The sequence below is a fragment of the Tetrao urogallus genome, assembly GCF_951394365.1.
Source record: "Tetrao urogallus genome assembly, chromosome: 10".
NCBI lineage: Eukaryota > Metazoa > Chordata > Aves > Galliformes > Phasianidae > Tetrao > Tetrao urogallus.
In genome coordinates, this window is record NC_136823.1 from 11,617,676 (window position 1) to 11,638,817 (window position 21,142).

At 43.8% G+C, this 21,142-nt stretch overlaps 1 protein-coding gene across 1 annotated transcript in view; it reads left to right on the top strand.

The window, feature by feature from the left end:
* Positions 1-1,119: 1,119 nt before the first annotated feature.
* Positions 1,120-21,142, top strand: part of SETD5 (SET domain containing 5) — a gene marked incomplete at both ends in the record, with an annotated part of 38,211 nt that continues 18,188 nt past the window's right edge. The window contains 14 exons of the mRNA XM_079540172.1: positions 1,120-1,190; positions 4,750-4,855; positions 5,679-5,890; positions 6,212-6,270; positions 6,645-6,832; positions 7,819-7,857; positions 9,380-9,622; positions 14,263-14,411; positions 14,698-14,815; positions 15,239-15,348; positions 15,635-15,881; positions 16,085-16,165; positions 19,167-19,436; positions 20,205-20,525. Of these exons, the coding sequence (XP_079396298.1) occupies positions 1,120-1,190; positions 4,750-4,855; positions 5,679-5,890; positions 6,212-6,270; positions 6,645-6,832; positions 7,819-7,857; positions 9,380-9,622; positions 14,263-14,411; positions 14,698-14,815; positions 15,239-15,348; positions 15,635-15,881; positions 16,085-16,165; positions 19,167-19,436; positions 20,205-20,525 (2,214 nt within the window). The remainder of the gene's footprint in view (positions 1,191-4,749; positions 4,856-5,678; positions 5,891-6,211; positions 6,271-6,644; positions 6,833-7,818; positions 7,858-9,379; positions 9,623-14,262; positions 14,412-14,697; positions 14,816-15,238; positions 15,349-15,634; positions 15,882-16,084; positions 16,166-19,166; positions 19,437-20,204; positions 20,526-21,142) is intronic.

Sequence of the window (21,142 nt, forward strand, 5' to 3'; positions counted from 1 at the left end):
AGTACACAGAAAGCAGCAGCAGCAAACAGCAAGATCTGAGTGCTGGTGCTTGTTGGGCAAGTACTGCTGGGTCAACACAAAAGCAATTGAACTGGAATTTGCCTCATCTAACCTTTTTGTTTGGTATTTCGTGTTTCTCCAATCCTCTTTTTCCCAAAAGTGGGAGTTACTGTTGCACAGAAACTGCAGGCTGTTTGTTGGAGGGAGGGTTTGCAATGCAATGTGACCCAGAACTCATCCTTTACCTCTGGAGTGGCACAGTGTCCTGTGAATCTCGAGTCCAGAGACCACACCTGAAACCCTTCAGTCCTGCTGAGTCACAAGTAGGCAGGGGCTGGAATTTGTCCTGGTTACATCTTGTGCTGCCAGCTGGAGATGGTCATGGCAAAGGTTGAGGGATCAATAGGGTAAAGAAACCTGTGCGAGTACTAAAAAAGAACTTTGTAAAGGGGGTTCTGTGTCCTGTAAAAGGGAAGAGTACTGCAGCACTGTGAAACTTGCAGCTTTTTTGTAACTTCTAGTCAGTTTTATGTGACTCTGGATTGAAGCAGGAGTTAGGCATTTCAGCAGTGGTTTCTTCTCTGTTGTCAGTGCAGAAATCACAGTTCAGTCACAAGCACAAGAAAGGATGAGGCACTCCTGAAAGGGCCTTTTTGTCCTTTTCTTCCTGAAGACTCAAGGACACCCGTCTGTCCCAGGTTTGAGCTGCCTCTGAGCTGTCCTGCTCTGTTTGTTCATCTCCTCACCTCCATGGGAGGTCATCGCTTTGGGGCATAACAGGGAATTGCCACTTAGATATTGTTACACGCTGTGTCTGAAGCTCGCCGCATGCCTGTCATGATATCAGGAAGAGATTTCTCCTAGGAACGTGTGTGAAAAAGGAAAATGTAACCCAGTGATGAGAGAAGCGGCTTGCCTTTGAAGACAAGGGAAAGGCAATAGAACGCGGCATCTCCTCTTGCGGGGTGACCTGGTGCCTGTAATGGAGGTGCAATGCTTTGTTTCTCCCCATTAGGTTTCCCCATGTCCGTGACGTGTTGGCCGAGGCTCTGCGGCTCCTCTCCGCCCTCGGAGCGGCCAGTCGCTGCCCTCTGGACTCCGTGATCCCCGACGGGCGTCATGAGCATTGCAATCCCTCTGGGAGTCACCACACCAGATACGTCCTACTCCGACATGGCTGCAGGATCGGAGTGAGTGTTACCGCGGAGGAGCAGGGGAGGGTGACTGCGGGCTGCGTGAGAGCTGAATGCGGAGATGGACTCTAAATGTGTAACACGGATGGTACTGCGGAAATGGGGGCGTTTGCCCCATGACATGGGCGTAAGGGGACTTCCGAGAGCATGAGGCACTCGTCCCTGCTTTTTGTATCTGTTTGGCTGGTCTATCTGCAAGTACGGGCGGTAGTGCATTTGCTGTACCTATGCTTGATGTTGGCAACGTATAGGCCAGCTGCTTTTCAAAAGTTGTTTTTATGAAAGGTCAGTATGTTGGATTCTGCTAGCTTAGGTGCAGCACCAGTGCTTACATGACTGATTTCTGAAGCAGCGTGGAGCTTGGCTGGAGATGTGCAACAGCATCAGCCTTGGTGGACACCTTCATGTATGTTGTTTCTATCGCTGAGCACATTCCAAGAAGTGCAGCTTAGTGGTTAGTCCTTGAGGGTTCCCGTCACAGGATTCTGCCTTAATAGAAGTCAGGAAAGTTTCAAATCCTGAAAATACTTTACTGTGATCTTTTCTTAAAGCCCTTGTCATAGAACGGTGTCAACTCATATGAGCACTGTTTTTGCTGGGGAGAAGAGGAAGGGCCCATGTTATTTCTGTGTGCTTCTACCTCCTGTTTTCCTGCATCTTTCTTTGAAGTATGGACTGTAGCATCTATTTTTCTATGGCGTTTTTTTAAAGGCTTTTTGAAGATCTATTTCTCCCATGCATTAATTGCAGGTACCTGCTGTGCAAATACCTGCATGTCAGATTGATCACTGTAGAGCAGAATGCTCCTGTTTCTATTAATTTCGAGCTGTAAGAGCAGTTTTAACCACATGGAGTCTGACTACACAGTGGCACTCACTGTAGTGCACCTTCTCATCTGTCCTGGCTCTGGCCTCACTAGGCATTCTTTGTGATCCTGCATTCTACCATAAAGTCTGTATTTTTGCAGACTGTTCCAAATGAGGAGTTGAGCACGTAGTAAGTTGTTCATCTGGAGTTGATGTCCAGTCCTTCACTTTTCAAGACTTAATGTTCAGTGCTGCTTGTCACCATGCATCTCCCACACCACTTTAAAAACTCAGCATCTAGGAATTTTAAAATAGGAGAGAATGCTGAATAGTTCACTGGTGTGCTATGTGCTTGCTTTCAGAACTGAGTGGGATATACCTATGTGTGTCCCTTGTCATATTTAAACATTAAAAAGGCTGTCTATAAACCTTCTGCAAAACATTTTTCCCACTGGTTGTAAAGAATTTGTAGGGCCAACTTTGGGCCAGGCTGGAGTGCTCTGAAAAAGCCTTTTCAAGATTTCTGGGTTGACTTCTTTCTCTGTTTTCTAAAAACTGGCAATGTCAGGACTTTATTCTTCTGGCTTTGCATTCACTGCTGCTTTACTGCTGAGGTGTCCCTTGCTGAGTCTGCTCAAAGCTAAGGCTGTCTTCCACTTCTTTGAAATTCCACAAATTCAGTGCATGATATCTGTGCTAACCGAGCTTCTTGTCTCTTACAAGGAGTTTCACAGATGTGTGCTATGAAGTAAATGAGGAGGCAAAAGGAAAGCTAGCTGGTCCTCTCTTAAGGCTGAGCTTTAGCATCCCCCTCTGGCCTCTGATGCAGAGGGGAGGTGAAAGTGCTGAAAGATGTTTGTGTTCAGTGATCTCAGAGCGTGATAAGGCTGTGGAGTACTTTTGCATATTGGAAGTTGTTGAAGCTCTTTGGAGGGTTGCTGACGAGGGAGCAAGGGCCTCAGCATTGTTGCCCCTGGACACCGTTGCACCAACAATCACGAAGTTTTATTGCTAACGATTGTGGCAGCGCTGTTGGTATTCCAGGCTGGCTGCAGTTAGCAGCATGAGTGACTTGGGCAGAGGGCAGACCTGCTGTTTGGGCTCTTTTCCTTCTAATATTACAGCTGAAAGTGTAATGAAGTCATGAATGGTCTTAAATGTATAACAGTCTGGAAATCCTGACCCTTGTTGTGAAGATGCAGCAAGGCTAGATGATGTGCCAAGTTCTACCTTTTATTCAGAAGTCTCTCTCCTTGGAGATATCACCACCTGTATCTTCAGCTTTTGACTATGTAGCTGAGAGTAGCTATGTTAAAAACCAGCCCATTTTATGGTGTCGTGCATCTGAATCCTGAGCTACAGAAGCAGGGTTTACGTAGGCAAAAGGCCTTCTTGTTTCTGCAGTTCAATAAATCATTGTTCCTTACTACTGAAAAGACAGATCCACCTGACTCCAGAATGAGCCAGAAGCCCAGGAAGTCAGAGTGCAGTGCAGGAGTGCATTAGAGCGTGTACGGGGTTTAGTGGCAGGGTGGGGCAGCCTCGGTGCTGCAGAGATTTCGAGAGCTAGTAGGAAGTCCAAAGGGCACAGGGTTAGTGTTCTTGGGTGGTGCCTAAACGCTCCCCCACGCGTGGCCACTGGCCATTAGTGTCTGAGCACTGCCTGATTCACACTGACAGCATAAGAGCCACTGAGAATCCTGCGAGATCTCACCAGAGCGGCAGAAGTCCAAGGTAAAGTTTTCCTTTCCTGCATTTTTCTTTCCTGCTTGCTCAGCTCCCTGCTGTATTTTTTGAGAGGATTTCTGCTGCAGATACGATTCGGTAATGTGCTGCTGTATTCTGCTGCTTCTGATCTGTGCAGAGGTTAGCTGATATCCATCTCCTGCTTGGGGGAAGCTCCTATGAAGCAGTGCATTGCCTTGCTGGTATTCTGTCCGTAGCCTCATTATCTAATATTCCCTGCATTGAATTGCAGCTGTCCCTTCTCTTAGCAGGGTTTCTGCAGCTTTCTGCAAAGGATATACCTTTCATTTTGAGCAGTTTTTTTCACCACCATGTGGTGGAATAGTGCATTGTACCTAGCAGCAAATTTCTTATTCAGCACGTTGCACACCGTTTTGCTGTATGGAAAGAGCAGGGAGTATCTGATTGGAGTGTGGCTGCTGTCTGTCCAGGTCATGAATTTAGTTGCCCCTTTGTAGCAGCAATCTTCAGCTCCCAGTGGATGCTGTCAGGACAGCTGCAGGTTTCATGCAGACATTACTGTGGGACGTTGGACTCTGCTAACAGTTAGTATCCGAGAGAAACAAGTGCAGATGCAGGAAAGCTGCTTAGCTGCTGTTTGAAGTAAGCTGTTATGGAGATAACATGGCAATACTATTCAGTGCCTTTGAGATTAAACTGGCTGAGTTCAGACGTGGATGCTGAACTATACCCAACTTCCTCAACTATAAGGAAATAGAGCTTCTTACGAGTTTCTTAATTGTTACCATTTTTTGAACTTCTCAGACTGAGGCAGGTTTTATGTAAGACGAGTTATCCAGGGTGGCCCTTACTGAGCTGCTTCCCTCTGTTGAAAGCAGGTTCATCCTGTACAACTTCGGCACGCATAGTGCCTGGTGAAGCGCATAATACACCTTTATTTCATGAAGTTTCTTCATTCATGTGGTGAATAGAAAAGAGCTGTGAATAACTGGCGCTCAAAATGATGTTCTATTGATGGGTTTTACTTCTGGCCCTTTCTGCAGCCCAGAGTCTGTGGAAGCTAGTCCAGCTGTCAGTGAGAAGAATGTGTACTCCAGCCACGGCTATGGGGCCACCCAGAAACACAGCTATCGCGGGCTGCCTTACGCAGTGAGTACTCTCTCTGCAGTGAACCAGCTCTTTACTGTCTGCTTCGCTCTTTTTTCCTTGTTGCATAGCTTTGCCTGTTCAGCCTTAGAAGTTTTGGCTTACTTTGTGAGGGAACACTGAGTTACAGCTGAGTTGTGCCATACATTTTGCATTTGTGTGTTTATTATTTGTGAAGACTTGCGTACATTATAGCAAGTTTTATTAGCATTCTAGGTGACGTTTTTTTAAAACTGAATGAAGTGTGACTGTATATGAATATGAAGTATTTTCCTGGCAGTAATTCTGTGCCCTCTTTGGTTCATTGTACATTTTTTGTGCTTGTTTAAACTACACAGATTTTCATATTGATAATTTATGAGAAATAAGGAGCAGTAAGAAGGAGTGGGAACATGGTTTGAACGTGGATTGAACAGGATGTCATAGCATCCTTGAGGTTGAAAGGGATCTTTTGAGGTCATGTAGCCTAACCCCCCCTCGCTCAGGCAGAGCATATTGCCCAGAACTGTGTCCAGTGGAGTTTGAGCATCTCAACTAACAGACCTCACGACATCTCTGGGCAACATGTTCCAGTGTTTGACCACAGATGTCATCTCAGATTGACAGTTAATGATGAAATAGTTTAGTTGCTTGTATAGATTCTGAATTTCGTTCGCTGATGAATGTAATTCATGAAGAAAACCATTCACCTCTTTCAGAGCTTTACCTCCTTGGTAGATTGAGGAATCAGATTACTTAACAACTGGTGTAAAACAATAATAACCTGGGAAGTTTCCAGACATCATATCTTCACATTAAAAGTAGTACTGCCAATACTCATTTTCAGGATCATAATTATGGAGCCCCTCCTCCTCCAACGCCACCAGCCTCTCCTCCTGTCCAGACCATTATACCTCGTGCAGAACTGAACGGCTTGCACTCACCTGATGAGGAGAACTCCGGGGACAGTGAGAGCTCCTCAGAAGGAGAATCAATTCCCACTTGGTGCCACTGCAGTGTTTCTCAAGATGGTTTCCTCCTCAAGTGTGAGAAGTGCAGGTAAGCTTCGGTGCAGTGCAGATCTTGACTGCTCTTTGTGCTGACTTCTCAAGCCAAACTCTTTTCTTGTTTGGGCTTTGGGACGGACTTCCTTTTGCTAACTGGAGCATTCTTTCCAGTGCTTTACCTAGTATTGACCCTCCTCCTTTGCGTTGTCAGCCTGACAAGTGTTGGTGGCACCAGGAGTGGAGATGAGGATGTTAAATCGATGTTCTTATCATCCTGGGCCCCACTGAGGGCACGCATCTTGTGACATCCTGTTGAATTTCAAGTGACTTTACTCCTACAAACCAGCTTCAATTGTGCATTCTCGTTTGGCAGAGGAATGAGCAGGGGGAAGGTGATCAGACTCCGCCGCCGGAAGCAGGACAACGTGTCAGGTAAGTGAGTTTGTAATTCTGACAACAGTGACTTTTGCTTTCCTTCCAAAGACCTTTGTCTTTTGGCTGATGTAATCATCTAATTGTGATCGACACCTGCTAACGTTCTTTTCCTACCAACCGCTGGGATTTTCTTCACCTGGGTTAGATAATCTTGGGGCAGATTATCTTACAAACTAAAATGTATGTTCATCAGTGCTATTCTGTATCAGGAATCCCATTCTCAACTCGAGAGGGAAAACTGGAGTAGTATAGTTTTCATGGGGAAGAACTGTGTAGAGCTACTGAGTCATCGTGATGGAAGTAGTCGTAAGGTTGAGCTGCTCTCTGTGGGATGAATTATAAGGTTGCTAATGAAGCACTCCTCTCTGTAGGTGGGGACAGCAGTGCAACTGAGAGCTGGGATGAAGAACTATCTCCCTCTACAGTGCTGTACACAGCTACGCAGCACACCCCTACAAGCATCACGCTGACTGTCAACCGCGTCCGCAGAACCAAACCGAAGAAGAGGAAGAGGAGCACAGAGAAAGCTCGCACTGCTCCAAAGGCCAAAAAGATCAAGGTATGTGGAATAAGACGAGCTTGCTCTAGTTCCTATCAAATGCTACGTGGAATATTTTTGAGAGCAGATTGTGAGCTTGTCAATAAACAAGCTGTTGTCCTCTCAGGAATTGCTCTTTCTATTGTAATAATATGACTCCTTTTATTTGTGACCTGCTGGAGTGGCTGTTAGTTTAGAATTACCTTACTCCAACTCCACCCTCATTTCCCAACACTGTCCATTCATGTTCAGAGATTTGAACTCTCATATTTTCCCTTCTGCTCTATTAGGATCTGGGGAAATAGCTCTTGGAGTCTGTCTTATGCCAAAAAAGCAGTCTATGAATGGAATGAAAAATGAAGTGAATGTGGCCTTTTTTAGCAGATTACGTTACACTGGGCTGCAGTGCTTCTTGGCACTGTTCTTCAGAGACAGAGATGGCGTGTGTGTGGAGAACTGTGTAGGTAGCAACAAAGATTTACTGAGGTTTGACTTTACTGACATTTGTGAGGGTTTGGTGACTGAAAAAATTGGAATGGAAATATGTGTTCTCTCTGATCATCTACTGGTGTTACCTGATTTTCCTCAAGGTTAGGGTTGCCTCGAAATTGTTCTAGTAGGCACTGATTAAATAAAAGAATGGGAGCAGGAGTCGTGTGAAGTGTTTGAGTATGTTGTGAACTGGTTTGATTCTGTTGGCCCTTTCTTCTGTCAGAGCAAATGGGTTCAATCAGGACAGTATGGCTTTTGATCCTGAGATTTTATACTAAGCATGAAGCAGGACTTTTCAGATCAGAAGTCTTGGCTGACAAGACTTCCGCTGGATTTACATTGCAGAACCTCCTTACGAATGTCCATTGCTTCTTCTGTAGGTCTTTCTGTATTTCTTGCCATCTGTTGTTAAGAGTTGATCTGTTGCGTAAAATCTGCCATTCCGAAGCACTAATTCTGAGGAAAGGTTATAAAATACTTCTTTCTTCTCTTCTCTCTCCTCGTTCCGGGGGCAGGCTTTTCGAGAGGGCTCACGAAAGTCATTGAGAATGAAGGTGAGTGGAACTGAGAAGCATCTGTGATAACACTCTTGTTGTTGTTTGGTTGGTTGGTTTTTTTACCCTCTAATTTTGTGCCTCTCATTGTTTGTCTGGGGAATTTCGGACTGTGGTATCTATGTCAAAATAATCCCAAGCCTTTCCATGCACTACAAGCAGGCCTGCTCAAAAGGGTATCCCATGAATCACCCCTTGAACCTTGCTTTTGCTCCAGATGGCTCATCACTTCTGTAAGTTAGTATCATCCTGTTCCAAGAGATAAGACTGATTCATGACACCTTAGAGTGAGGTGTCTAAGATGCAGAACTGGTTGTGGCTGCTCTCTTGTGAGGTCACTTATCATTTGATTGCATCAAGTTAAGTGATGGTGTCCCTTTTTTCTCTCCACATCCTCTTACTTGGAGTGGATGGAATGGTGTATTTATCTCTTTTTTTGGCAATACTAATAGGTTTGGTTATACGATATAAAGCTTACTTGACCAAAAAAAAAAAAAGGTACAGGAAGGGAACTTATGCTTAGAACTATCCCTGCATACACAGAAGTTACCTTGAAGTCCCTCAGATTCCATCTGACCCCAGTACTGTAACTGGGGCTGACTCCTAGCAGTTGACTCGGAGGAAATGGGGGGATTCTGCGGTGTCTGTCTAGGTGCATACTTGTCTCCATAGCACTCGACTGCCTGGAGAGGGTAAAAATGTGTGCAATTTTTATGCTGTTAGTATGTATGATGAAAATTATCGTTTTTCAGTGGTTCTGGTTACTGATACTTCAGTATGTCATACATCTTGGTCCTAAAAGCCAATTAAGTTTTTTACCTCTGGAATATTATTCGTTGATTATTTCAATTATTGTCAAGTAAAGAATGAAGCTCAATTTTTTTTCTGCCAGCTTCTTTTCATCTCCTCCCTTATCATCTCCCTTAGATGATATAAAACCTGATTTTGCCTTTTCTTCCTTACACTGCTTAGGACTTGCAGCTTTAACCTTCCGGGTATTATCTTGTGCAATACATTCAGTTTCTTGAAACCTTGGTGACGATTTAGCCAGAAGGTTTTTTGGAAATATTTTGGGATCAGTCAATGCAAAGATTGAGATACAATCAGCATCATCTAGCATTATGTTGGCTATGAGTGGGTTGACTATAAGAAAAGCTTGCATGAGATTTACTTGCATTTGTGTGTTCTGTTCCTTAGCTTTTTCAATCTGCATAATTATTTTTTCCAAAGTGACTTAAAAAGAATTCTGGCCAAATGCTGGCTTAATTTTCTTGTGTGTAACAGTGCCAAATACCCATCCTCAAGAGGCCTTAGTCTGACACACAGTTCTTTATAGATTCCTGAGTGCACTGTTGAACAATATTTTTGAAGAACGGAGATTCTGAAAAAGGTGTCATCATAACCAATGCTTTCTTGAGTTGGAGTGTCTGTGCCTTTTTTGTAGTCTATTGGTAGCTCAGAGCTCTGTGGGTAGGTTTGTCCCATTGTTTGCTAGTCGTTCACCCGTTGCTCTTTGGTGCAGAATTCGCCTTCTGAAGCACACGCCTTGGATGAAAACACAGCTGAAGGGTGGGAGAATCGAATACGACTCTGGACAGATCAGTATGAAGAAGCCTTTACTAACCAGTACAGCGCTGATGTGCAAAACCTGCTGGAGCGTCATCTGAACTCTAACAAAGAATACGTGGGCAAAACCGCTATGCTAGACACAATCAACAAAACAGAGTTGGCCTGCAATAACACCGTTATTGGGTCCCAGATGCAGGTAAGAACTAACGTGACAGAAGAAGTGGGGTGGGTGGGATCCTCTGGGTGTGGGTGCTGGGGGAGCAGGAACATAGCTGGTCACAGGCGGGACATGGCACCTTCTTTGAGTGTAGGTTTGAGAACACTTGTATTCAGCATTATGAGGTTGGACTCTTCTGTACGGTTCTGCAGTAGGATTCATGGTATTTTAGTGTAAGTACTTCTGGTGACCGAACGACCGAATCGGGCGGAACCAGATCTCTCGCTTCCTGGAAATAGGAAGCTTCCTGCTTTCTAGCTGAGATTTCATGGTGTTTTTTTCTGATTCATACTGTGTGTGAAGCTATTTTAAAGAAGCCTTTCAACATGACTTCAGTCTTTTTGAATGATTACCTGGACTCTGATAACTTTTAAATACGGCATGATTACAATTGATTTTAGGGAACTGTCTGTACCTAATTCTGTCCCTTCTGAGATATGCACTGGTTAGTGTCTTGCCAGCTTTGTGGAATGCGTGTAGACAAGGAGAAATGGTGAAAGGATGTTTGTGTTGTGTCTGTTTACTCCCTCACTGTTCTGAGCTGATGTTTCATCTGGTCCATGAGTAGTTGAGTGGAGAGGAGCATTCCCACTCAGTTCAGGTGTTGTTGGCTTTCTTTGTTTGGAGAAATTGAAGATAGGTGGAACTGAAAAACAGATGTGGGGCACCTCTCCTTCAGAAGGGGAGCACAGTCAGAAACCTGAATGTCAGGTATATGTTTGTGCTTGAATCATTCTTATTTATATCAGGTGACTCACCTCTCTGTGAAGTCCGTGTGTTCCCTCCCAACTTTCCCTCTGCTTCCAGGTAGGTGAAGCACACCAGGCAGAGCACAGATATTGCCAGTAAGAGAGAGTGCAACACAGGGACTTTAGACTCCTTCCTTCCATTCTTGCCTCTAGATCTACAGTAATAAAACATAGGAGGAGGAGGGAATAACCTTTCTGTATGACTGTGTGAGTGGCCTTTGTAAGTGAAACAACTGTGAAAAAATACAGGCAGGGAAATGTTCTGCTTTTCTTGGAGTCTTACATGTAGTTTTCTAACTCATTCACATTAATTTTAGGAGAAGACCTGAAATAAATAGTAAAGCACATGCTGTTTTCTTTTTGTCACCTTCACAGTGTGTAGCAGGACAGATGGTTATAAAAGAGCACTGTACGTAAGAGTGCTTGTTCTTGCCATGCTTTCTTGCAATTTCTTTCCCCTGTACAGGTGTAGGTTTTCCCACAGGGAAAAGTGACCTGCATTCCAAATCAAAAGGTTCCAGTGGAATCTGTCACAAAGAGACAAAAAGATTAAGTTGCAAATCTTCATAGTGAGCTGCGGTTACTCTAAACAAGCTGCAAGTAGGTAGCTTTCATTCCAAATGCTGGCAAAGTACAAAGTGAATTGATATCTGTGGTATCTCTTGGATACTGAGGAAGGCTGTCCTGGGCTGCCACTTGTCAGCCCTTCTGTCCTTGTTTTCCCTGCTTAGCAGATGGCTGCAAAGTGTTGTGAGGATGCCAGCTAGCATCCTGGTGTGGAGTGACCAGCCAGGAATATGAGGTCTCTCATCCTGTGCTTTATGTCTTTTATCAACTTATTTGTCTCATCTCCGTTAGGTAAACTGAGAAGGTTTCTCAGTTTGCATCACCTGCCATTTCACTGAATATCATTACTGGACGGGAAAATAGCTTTTCTGGATGATGAGAAAATAGGTACTTCAAAATGGGTAAAAATATGCAAATACTGCTCTACTTGGCCATGAAGACTCTCAAGCATGTAGAAAGGAATAAAAATAAAATGTCATATATGTCCTGTGTGCTCTTATGGTTGATTAGCTTGGGTAAACAGTGATGAGAGTGTAGTCTGTGTACTCTTCCAAGAGGGGAAAAAAGGGGGGAGGGGGGAGGGGAGGGAAATGGTGACCTAAAAGCTCCTCCAAACTAGGATGAGTAGGAAGAGGTGGGCTAAGAAGTTTCACCTGGGATATGAGATTTGATCATTGGGATGGTGTGAATAAGCCAGTTCTCAACCATCCAAATGATGCAAAGGAAAGCTTCTGAAAACCTGAGGCTGCTTGGTACCAGGAATAAAAACAACTAGATGGCCAGATGCCTGACAATTTGAAAGCAATGAAGCGCTTTTCTGCCTTCTATTGCCAGAGCAAACCCAGGGTCATTATTTGCCCTTTGTTGCCTCTGATAATTGCTGACTTGAGCTCAAACCCCTGATTGATTTCACATGCTAAAGTGAAGAGCCTTTATAAAATAAAGCCACCGAGTATTATGCAGATGTTGCTCTGCAAAAATATCGGAACGGTTCTGTCTGATTACCAGTCAGCAATCCCTGGCCTATGACGTACGTAAAATCATTTGTTCTTTTCACACATGAAAGCATGGCAGCTAATCCTCTTCATATTTCTAAATTCAGAGAATGAAAAACAAGCTGAGCCAGGATCTTACAGAAATGCTGAGATCATTCCTGTTGTACCAAACTGCGATAATTGAAGCTTTACAGATGCACTGACACTCTCTCCTCCATGGGTTTTCTTTCCTTCCACCACCTCACTTCATCCTACTGGTGTTCCACAAGCTGTTTTTTCAAAAATGAGGTGAAGAGTAATGCAAAGCAGTCATGGACCAAAGGTGGGAATGAAGGCCACCAGATAATAATTCACATTTCTGAAAGATACAAAGAAAAAACTATAGAATTGTGGAATAATTAAGGTTGGAAGGAAACACAGGAGCTCAGCTAGTCTATTCCTCCTCCATACAGAGCCTGTTTAGATAAGGAGCTGACTGTAACAGAACATAAGTGAATGTGACACAGAATACTACTGTTCTCAGGAAAGGAAGGCATCTTATCTTAGACTTGACTCATGTTACGGGGTTGCTGATCGGAAATCGGGGCTAGCAGTGTGACTTCTTGCTCCTAAAATATTTCTTCTATGCCAGTTTAAATGGTTTCTCTGGAATTGGGAAATGGTCTGTGCACTCTAGGCAGGATTCAGGATATGACACTGCAAAGCTTTTCATAGTCTCTCTAATACATACATTCAGGTTTTTCCAATTGTCTGCAGATATATTGGTATGAAAATGTGTGCAAGAGTTGTGCCCTGTAGGCATGATAAACATAGCACTGGATACATCTCTGCAAGATCTGGAATAGCAAGGCCATTATTCCCATCTGCATAGATTTCAAATGAATATTTTTATAAAGCTATTTTTATCCTGGAGACCTGAGTGAGAGAAGTCGACTAATAGATATATTAATATTTTATTGGCTGATCCAAGATTTGTAGTGTAATGTCATATTAAAACAATGAAAGCCTCCTTCTCCCCAAAGAGATTTATTCAAAACACATGGTAAGATGGCTTAAAAAAAAAAAAAGAGAGAGAAAAGTCTGTGATTCAGAGCTCTCAACATGGTCAGTATGGAGGGCTTCATTTGCTTCCCAGTGCTGAGTGCTGCCTTAGGGCGTAAACTTTTGTTTTCCTGAGGTTAGATGTCATAATTCTCCTGTTCTTCAGATTGAGCCCTTTCTCAAGCTAATGATTTTTATTCAGATGAGCAGACTGCACAGTAGCTGTTTCTAACGAGCTTCATCAGGAGAAGTTGGGAGCTTTCCTTCAACGGCATCATGTGGTTTACTTCTAATTTAGATAGATGGATGTTACTATTGCTGAAGCAAGAACACTTATGTCTCAGTTCAGCCTGGAGAAGTACCAAGAAGCAGTCCTTATGAACAATGCATTACATACTTAGGAAGGAGCACACACAGTTCCTTTGTGGTGAGGCAGCCAGCCATCTTCACATAATTCTGCAGAATTTCCCAAAATTTTATGTGCAGAGAGATGTAACCTGCTAAGCAAGGAAAGTTTTCGGGTTTTGCTTTCTTCTTTTAATAAAATAAATCTTTTCTATGTCCTAGTGTTTATAATATCCTCCTGTTATGCCATAAAACATGTCGGTTTTGGATGTTTGTGCTTAAAGACCGCTGTGCTTTCATACTGTCAAGACATGTTGTGAAAATTCATTGTAATAGAAAATAGACTTGAACATGAAGGAGATTCACTAAACTGTCAGCACCTGCTTAAAAATACAAAAAAAGCGTGATAAAATCCTCAGCACTGGTTGATCAGGAAGATGAAGAAGATTCTGGATTGAGATGGAAATTGACAGCTTAAGTCTTTGCCTTGTTAGCTAGAATTACCATCCTCTGCAGAAGCAAAAGCTTCTGTTTTTCCTCTGAATGTGTGACAACCCACAATTTAGGGAAGATTTGAGTTATTCTGTCTGTGAAAGTGGCCATAATTGCAGAGCAGTTCCCTATTAGCAGCATCTGACAGGTCTGGTTATGCCTCCTAGCTGCAAGACTAAAACCCTCCATCTGATAGATTTGTGAATCTGTTGAAGGAAAGAAATATTTTGTTTTTGATAAATACTATCAAGGTCATTGATTATCACTAAACTGTTACAGAATAACAGGATAAACAATATATTGAGTGGATGTATGTGCAGTTTTTGACTTTTCTGCCAGATTAATTTTTCTTTCCTCAGTAAGCACTGTACTCTCCATGAATTGCAGGCCTTCGGTTTAAGCACTTGTATTTCACTCTGTTTTGTTACAGCTGCAGCTGGGACGGGTGACTCGGGTTCAGAAGCACCGGAAGATCCTGAGGGCAGCAAGAGACTTGGCACTGGATACCCTTATAATTGAGTATCGAGGGAAGGTTATGTTACGACAGCAATTCGAGGTCAATGGGCATTTCTTCAAAAAGTAAGAGTACTACAAAGTGAACAGTTTGAGAGCATCGTGGCACAGAGAGGGCTAATGCAGACTTGCAGGGCCCTTGCCATCTGTGCCATCCACAGAAATGTGAAATCAAATATATAGCCTCAGCTTGATGCTCTGCTTATGAACCCACTGAAGTAAATCTGTTCCATCTTGCTCATGGAAATACATAGGCCTCCAGAGCAGTAGTACTGATTGAAACACTGCTTCCTGTTTTAACTGCCGTGGGAATTGAGTATTTGGGGATTGAGACATTCTGTTACTTCTCCAGGCCATACCCATTTGTGCTGTTCTACTCCAAGTTCAATGGCGTTGAAATGTGTGTTGATGCCCGCACCTTTGGTAACGATGCCAGGTTCATCAGGCGCTCCTGCACTCCAAATGCAGAGGTAAATTCTCTTCACCATCACCAAAATTGCAGATAAATTTTACATAACTCTGATGCATTGACTTTTTATGAATATTCAAACTTAGAATGCAGTAAACAGGGTGAATTCTCTGCATCTCTTGCTCATTTGATGGTTTATATTTGGAATAAGAGATCAGCAGAAGGTTGGGAAAGTGAGTATTTTCTTGAAGGGAAATGTTTCTATTAAAGCTCTCATCTGGCTGCAGAATGATAGGATAAGCAGGTGTGAGTGGAAAAGCATAGGATGAGACAGAGCAGTGAAACAGGCTTTTCCCTTTAGCAGTTTTTGGATAATTATTCGTGTAATATTTGAGAGCTACTTTACTGTGCAGGAGTCTTCCCTCTCGGAAATAAGAAGTGCAACTTGTGGAGATGTTAGTTTCTCTCTGCTTTGTTTAACAAGGTTCGTCATGTGATTGCTGATGGGATGATCCACCTGTGTATCTATGCTGTTGCCACCATTGCCAAGGACACAGAGGTTACCATCGCCTTTGACTATGAGTACAACATCTGGTGAGTCCTTCACCTCGCCCAGGAGCTCTCCACTGCCCTCCTGGACTGGACATCCTTCCTCCAGCCCTTTCCTCGCATTCTACATTTTGCTCCGTTTTCTACTGAATTGCATTTTCCGGCTATTCTGTCCAGTTCTGCTGGCATATTCTACAGTAGAGGCCATAAGGTAGCCTGCTGTCCTTGCTTTGGCACGTGGTGAGATGTTTAGTAGGAGATGCATTGAATGTCTCTGTGCAAGGGTTGAGAAATGAAGAGTGACACGAATTATGTTTGTGTTTTGGAGCAGCAACTATAAAGTGGACTGTGCGTGTCACAAGGGGAACCGGAATTGCCCTGTGCAGAAACGTAGCCCAAATGCTGCAGAACACCTACCTCCACCTGTTTTAGGCACACTGATTGGGGCAGAAACACGCCGACGAAAAGCCCGTCGAAAGGAGCTAGAAATGGAACAGCAGAGCGTTGTATTGGATGAGAACATCAGTCAGCAAACAGAAGAAGTTCCGGAGGGACCTGTGGCAGTCAGTGACAATGAGGTAGAACTCCTGACACTTTGTCAAATACCTTTGTTTTGAATGTTTTTATTGGTGGAGTGGAATCTCATTGGGGACAGTACTGTGTCTTCAGAACAGAAACTGCCTGAGGCCTTTCTTAAACCTTAGATTTCTATGAGAATCTTGAAAACTTTAAAATGCTGCCAGATTTTGTTTGCTGTGCTAAGTCTTGACTTCTCTTTTAGGTTGCAGATAAGGAAGAGAAACAAGAAGAGGAGAAAGAGGAGTCTGTAGATGAACAAGGAACCTTGGTCCACAGCAGACGGGCAAGTACCTTTCTGTTTATCGTTCAGAGGAATGATAAGGACTGGCTTCATGTAGTGACCAACAGGTCCTGTTGGTTATTTCATTTGTTTCAACACAAATTCCAGCTGCTGGTGGTCATCAGTTGATTCCACACAGTAGGATTTATATTAAGGCACTGCAATTTCAAAGGTAGAGACAGCTTTATTTCCTGGTTGAAAGGTTTGACTGTTAGTTTCAGGGCTATTTTATTGTCAAACTCGTACCACTAAAAAGACAGTGCTAGCTTCAAAAAAGGTAATTGCACCCTTTTTATGTTCTTGCAGTGCTTCTCATTTTGCCAGCCCAAGAATTTATGGAGCCATATGATGAGCCAGAACCTTGACCCTTTTTGAGGAGTTAGGTTTGTTAACCTGCATCTGCTCCATGTATGAGTTGACAAACAGTTGTGCAGATAAGTTGCCATGAGGGAAGGGGATAGGATGAAGTGGCAAACCTTTTCAAGATAGGCTACCAACAGTATTTCTGGCACAAATCAGCAAAAGTTGCTATATTGTTAAGTAGGGAATCTTTTTGTGCACCCATATTACTATCTTGATCAAAATTTTTCTTAGTGCTTTTGGTTCTAAGTCTCTTCTCAACTTTCTTATATTGTTATTTTTATTTGTTGGTTTAAAAAAGTCAGTGAAGAAAAGGGACTTCCATCCTTCTTCCAGGCAACAAATGTGTCAGAGTTAGGAGTTTCTTGTTTTCTTTGTTCACTAAATACCCTGTCCCCCAGGGGTCGGTACTGGGGCCCATCTTGTTTAATATCTTCTTTGATGACCTAGATGAGGGGATTGAGTGCACCCTTGGTAGGTTTGCAGATGACACCAAGTTGGGAGGTGGTGTGGATCTGCCTGAGGGTAGGGAGGCCCTTCAGAGGGATCTGTATAAGCTGGATCGCTGGGCCGAGGTGAATGGGATGAGGTTCAACAAGGCCAAGTGTTGGGTCCTGCACTTTGGCCACAACAACCCCATGCAGCGCTATGGGCCTGGGGACGAGTGGCTGGATGAGTGTGAAGAGGAAAGGGACCTGGGGGTGTTGGTTGATGCTCGGCTGAACGGGAGCCCACAGTGTGCCCAGGTGGCCAAGAGGGCCAGCAGCATCCTGGCCTGCATTAGAAATGGTGTGGCCAGCAGGAGCAGGGAGGTGAGCATCCCCCTGTACTCAGCACTGGTGAGGCCGCACCTCGAGTGCTGTGTTCAGTTTTGGGCCCCTCACTACAAGAAAGACATTGAGGCCCTGGAGCGTGTGCAGAGAAGGGCAACGAAACTGGTGAGGGGTGTGGAGCACAAACCTTATGAGGAGCGGCTGAGGGAGCTGGGATTGTTCAGTGTGGAGAAGAGGAGGCTCAGGGGAAACCTCACTGCACTCTACAACCTTCTGAAGGGAGGTTGTGGTGCAAAAGGGTCTGGCCTCTTCTCCCAGGCAACGAGCAGGACACGGGGTCATGGCTGCAAGTTGTATCAGAGGAGGTTTAGGTTGGACATGAGGAAAAACTTCTCTCAGAGTGGTCAGGCGCTGGAATGGCTGCCCAGGGAGGTGGTGCAGTCGCTGTTCCTGGCAGTGTTCAAGAGGCGTCTGGATGAGGAGCTGCGAGATGTGGTTTAGTGCTTGTGGTAGCAGTGGAAATGAGAAGACTGTTGGACTGGATGATCTTGCAGGTCGTTTCCGACCTTGTGATTCTATGATTCTATGATTCACCGTGCTTTTCTCTAATCAGAGAGATCAATCTTCCGTGTGGAAATTTCCCGAGAGTGTTTTAATCGTTCAGATGGTACAGTAAATTGCAGAGCCAGGGGCCATCCAGCAGAGAGATCCTTGGGTTATCCCGTGGGTTTTTCAGAAGGGGCAAGATAAAGCAGTTAGTTTCTGCTCGAGTTTGAATAAAGGCAGTCTCCCGTCAGACTGGCCATAAGCTTAGGGGGAAGATTCTATTTTTATTGCAAGGAAACTGATATCTTTCTGAGACAGTATAGTTCAAGAAATGTATCCAAGTGAAGTGTTAGTTTCCCATGAGCTTGTAAGCCCTATTTCTGTGCGTGTTTCGCCAGTTAATCTCCTGTAATGAGATTCAGTTTTCTATGCTTGGCACCAGTTAAATACCTCTATCTGCAATTTTCTCAATCTTAAAAATTTATTTTTGTGGACTGAATATTTTTGAAACGTAACACCACAGTGGCAGGCTTGATGTGTGTTAGTAGTGCTGTGTACTTTAAGACACTTCCTCCCCCACGGCAGTTCCTAGAAGGCACCTGATCTCACCTGATTCTTCTTGAAATTTACTTGGCTTGTCTGCCAGGCTCTGCAGCATTATTGTACTGGGTCTTTTGCATATGGAATTCACAATTATTTCTGACACAGCTAGGTGATAAGATTTCCTGTTGTTTGTTTACCTAATAAATATCTCCTTGCCTCTCTGCTCTTTTATGTTCTGTTTTTCTTACTCGCTGTGTAAGCTGCTTGGACATAAGCTTTTATTTTGAGCTGGATGATCTCCTGACAATTTGTGGGGTAGTTTTGTGCTTGCTGAAAATTACTGATTCTCTTACTTCTGTTGCCTCTGGCTTATCTTTGCTTCTAATGTTTTTCATTAGCAAGCAGATCCATTTGTTTCCAGGTCATCTTTTCACTCCATTCTTTCTCCCAGTTTTTAGTTCTTAAATCATGTTTCCTTTTGGCTATTTTATAAATGTAACTCAGTAGTATTTAAGTGATCCTATTTAAGAACAAAATCTAGTTCTTATTACTCTAGGAATGCGTAATTACTCTGTCAGTATTCTGGGAAATTTGCTGTATTAAAAAACACGAATGCTTGAAGGAAAAAAGAAAATAAAGCCTCGTCTTTTCCCTATCTTGTTCTTGGTTCACTGCTGTTCAGCAGTTGTTCTGTCAGCTGCTCTGCATCCCTTATCTGATCTTGCATTCTCCTGTGTGCATGATTTGCAGTGCTAACTTCAATTTACTTTTTTGTGTTGTAGTCCCGGGAAGATAGGAAGGTAGAAGCCATCATGCACATGTTTGAGAACTTGGAAAAGAGAAAGAGGAGACGAGAGCAGCCATCAGACCGGAACAGCACTGATGCTGAAGTCAGCGTCAATTCTGAGACTCCTGAGCTGGAGGAAATAAAAACAGAAACTCCCGAAACTGAGGATGTGAGCTCAACACTGAGTGCCGCTGCTGCTTCAAGTGTCTCTAACAGTAACAGCAGTACTGGGGTGAACACAAGGCGGTCTTCACAAGTAGTAGCGGTAAGATGAAGATGTGTTAGAGCCTGCATACCAAACCCATAAGCAGCTTGTCTCATCAGGATTGGGAGAAACTTCAGGGAAGAAACACTTCTCTAGCCTGTTCTCACCCAGACAGGGCTGGCTTTGAGGTCAGACCATGCAGCCCTGTGTTTTACCCCGCCTTGTCTTTAACACTTCCAAGGATGGAGATTGCGTGTCCTTTGGATCCAGTCATCCAGTTCTCGTCCTGAAGAACTTTCGCCTTTTATCTAGTCTGCCTATACATCTATATGTTATCTCATCTTCCCACCGTGTGCTGCTGCAAAGAGCCTGCGTTTTCTTGTGCCCTCAGTTTGAATGTAGGAAGACTTTTCCTAGGTGGCACTTTTCTTTGGGTGGATTAAGCCTAGCTCCTTCACTCAGTGGGCACCGTGTATTAGGAGGTGTTTTCCTTTTTCTTTGTGTTTGTTTTTTGGGGGGGGGTTTTGCTTGCTTTATTTTTTTTCCTGTCTACTTTCAGTGCTTGTGTTCCCATTATACAGCAGATATTTTGCCTAGGTATTTTCACAGATACTTGCCTAGAATGATGCTTGCCAGCTCAGATTAGAGGTGAGCGTAGTTGCCTTAAGACAAATAGCAAGTTGAATAATGCTGCTGTCTTACTGAAGCGCAGTATACTAGCTGACCTCTTAAGAATACAGCAAAGAAAACAGTAGTGTGTGTCAGTCTTTTAGAAGAGAAATAGAAGGCTCCTAATGGTGCTTGGACTAATGGCGATTTATTTTGTAGGATGCTGTCCCAGAAAAAACAGTTACTAAGCCTGCTCCAGCAAAACCCTCCAGGCCCCGACCAAAAAGTCGATTCTCTCGATACCGGACCAGTTCAGCACAAAGACTGAGAAGACAGAAGCAAGCCAATTCCCAGCAAGCTGAACTTGTACAGACTGTCTCAGAGGAGGGAAGCACTGCCAACTTGGTAACCACGACAGATGTCACCAGTGTAGAAGGTCCAGGAGAAGGCAGACAGTTGATGGGATCTGACCCAACTGTTATCCTGGCTGCAGGATCTCAGTCTAATCGGACTGCAGTGAAGTACCCCAAAACTAAAAAGGTAAATATGATCAAATACTTAAACCGGACGGGGAAAAAGTAGGTGTTTTGTGGTCTTCAGGAAAAAGTTGGCTCAGGGGAAACTCTTTTTCAGAACACTCAGAATGATCTGATTTTACGTTGGCTTTATTTTTTCTCTTGTAGTGTCTAAGAGCCCTCATCATGAGTCAGATGGCTGCTCAGTGCTGTACAAAGACCAAGAAACAATTAGCAGATCAATGCAGTTAGTCTACACAGAACTTAGATACCAGCAGGCTGAATGAGGTGCAGTAGGAATGGTCTCACTGTTGGGTACAGCAAAGAGCCTAGAAAGAGACAAATCGCACAGCTTTATCTTTGTGGGGAGGTGACCACTTCCAGCTTGAGGGGTCCTGACAAAAGGGTTGTAGGGGGATTGTCATTATAAGGAATTGGGTGGTGGAGGGTGAGCCCTGGTTGAGAGAGCAAAAAGTGATGTCTGTGGTAAGGAAGAGAGCTAGGCTGAAGAAAAGAGTATGCTCTTTGTGGGCACATTAAGCTTGAGGTATTACCCAGTCATCTGTGAGGTGCTAGGCAATTCTCAGAGAAAAGAATCCATGAACTGCATGCATACAGTCTTGAGAAGTTTTCTCCATGCTT